Source organism: Palaemon carinicauda, chromosome 28 (genome assembly GCF_036898095.1).
Source record: "Palaemon carinicauda isolate YSFRI2023 chromosome 28, ASM3689809v2, whole genome shotgun sequence".
Classification (NCBI taxonomy): domain Eukaryota; kingdom Metazoa; phylum Arthropoda; class Malacostraca; order Decapoda; family Palaemonidae; genus Palaemon; species Palaemon carinicauda.
Window position 1 is genome coordinate 79,246,989 of NC_090752.1, and position 2,500 is coordinate 79,249,488.

Here is a 2,500-nt window from a genome sequence, read left to right on the forward strand (position 1 = left end):
AAACAACCATACACGAAGATATATGTGTCTCGGACACCGGAAATTAGATTTCGTTTCGTGCACTTGGCCACAAGAATATAAGAAACAAGATATATGGGAATGGCTTCCTTTGTGTTAGATGCGTGCTTCATTCCCATTATTATTATTATTATTATTATTATTATTATTATTATTATTATTATTAGTATTATTATTATTATTATTATTATTATTATTATTATTATTATGAAAAAGGACGTCTTGAAGCCACTTTCTATAGAGTTTAATGTTTTTAGAAATAGATATTACGAATTATGAACTTTATTTAACATTTCACTGCTCATATTATCTCCATTAATGGTATTGTCTTCATGATTGTTATAAATATAATGATTATCATTATCATAGTTGTTATTATTGTTGTAGTTGGTGTTTTAGATGTTATGGCTATATGTCAACCTCATATTTGAATAAATCACTTCCTTTATTAGTTTCAATTGTATCAGTGTTTTTACAGCAATGAAAAGAAAAATAATCCAGAGCGAATTATACGGGACACTGTGTTAATAAAACAATTGTATGTTAATTTTTTTCTCAAGTGACATGACACTATCAACAGAGAACACAGCTCTATATCCATTTGGGAAATTGCATCCTCTTATATTGATGTACATTGAAATTGTCTTGACAAGATGAATAGTGTCCAGCCTACTTCATTGAATATTTCATGTATGCCTTTTTTCGTATCATTGTCTTTGGAATTTTACATAGCATAGTTTAAAGGTCGCTCATGAATAGCAGAGGCAAGGGACAGTGACAGTGCCCTAGAGACTGACCATACATAAATATGATCAGCGCCCAATCCCTTTTCCTCCCAAGCTAGGATCAGGGAGAACCAGGAAATGGTGGCTGATGACTCAAAAGATAAACTTATAGGCTCTCCAAATTTTCCCCCCGCCATCCTTAGCTCACAAGGATGGTGAGGTTGCAGACACTACAAGAAACTATTGAGCTTGAGCGGGTCTCGAACCCCAGTCCAGAATATCGCCAAGCAGGAACGTTTCCAGTAGGCTACCACAAACCTATTGACATTTTCAGACGTGCTCCAATGTGAATATCTGTTCTTAGCAACATGAAAAATAACATCAGTAATTACAATAAGTAGGAAACTGTCACTGGGGCATTATGATATAATAAGTAAAATAGCGTAGCAAATAGTATGTTGTAAATAGAAATAGGACCTATAAAAGCGTAAGATGAATAATTATTAATCATTATGTTGTTATTGCTCATATACATATAAATGGAAGACTACTCCGAATTTATTGGGTGTATTGCGATATTAAGAACCCAGGCTTCAGAATCGGAGAAAAATGTGAGGAGGTGAAAATAGAATTACAGTTTATGTCATTGAAAACTTGGTGGATCAATTTTTGTGATGCAAGAATTTTCAATTTTAGTCTTGCCCATGTTTGAAGTTGACATCGGACTCCAAGGGAAATTTTTTGATATTTGAACAATTGTAAACTTTCTAAGAATTGAAAAATTTCAATGCTTTATGTCTTTATTTTTTTACGATAGTTTAACACTCACCCGTCACTTATTTTTTTTTTTTTTAAGGAGAGCTATTTCCATTTAGATGTTTTTTTATGAGCTTTACTTACCTTCTTGGGGTTCCCTTTCTTGTCCCTTTAGATATCTTTTATTATACGAGATTTTCTGAAATATCTGCCATTCTGAATAAAAACCTATATTAATTGCTTAACAATGAAATTTTGTTTCTCATTTATTTCTATCTATGTTAATGCTTCGGTTTTACTTTTTTTTTTTTTTTTTTTTTTTTTTTTTTTTTTTTAGGAATATGTACCGTAACAGAACTGTCGTCTTTACCTATACAATCAGATAATTGCATGCTTCACTAGTCATTCCAAACCAAAACTTTCCTCTGCAGATTCTCCAAAACTCACCAGTCCTTTTCTCGGCCACTTTGAGCGTGAAGGTCTCCAATTTGAAGGGGTTGCTGGGTCCCTTAGCATTTGAGGCGTAAGTGACCATGATGAAGGCGATTCCAGGCTTGAGACCCGTGAGCAGGAATTGGGGCTCGACAGACGATAGATTTCTTCTCAGGGTTCCTGTGTCGGAGTCATACACCTGGGAAGATGGGACAGTATCAGCCAATTCGTCAATGAGGTAAAGTAATTAATAGACTTCAATAGTTGAGGTCCACTAGTTGTTGGACATACAATGGCTACAATTACAATTAGTCCTAGAATGCACATGCTTGCAATAGATTAATTTTAAGGAATAAGTTTTTATAACTAGAATTATTTTAGAGTATACAAACTTTGATGAAAATAGCATTATTTCTGAACTGTATTAACCAAGGTCGATACCAAATGGAAGTGTGATCAATATACCATGGTCTTATTTAAAGGAAACTGATATTTTTATTTTTATAACTAGGACTAAAATGGTTACTGCTGATATATTGGAAAAATAAGTCGAAAAAAAATCCGCCGAT

At 33.3% G+C, this 2,500-nt stretch overlaps 1 protein-coding gene across 1 annotated transcript in view; it reads right to left on the reverse strand.

Moving 5' to 3' along the window:
* Positions 1–2,500, reverse strand: part of LOC137621901 (uncharacterized) — a 341,038-nt gene that overhangs the window by 12,356 nt on the left and 326,182 nt on the right. The window contains exon 13 of the mRNA XM_068352405.1: positions 1,947–2,130. Within this exon, the coding sequence (XP_068208506.1) occupies positions 1,947–2,130 (184 nt within the window). The remainder of the gene's footprint in view (positions 1–1,946; positions 2,131–2,500) is intronic.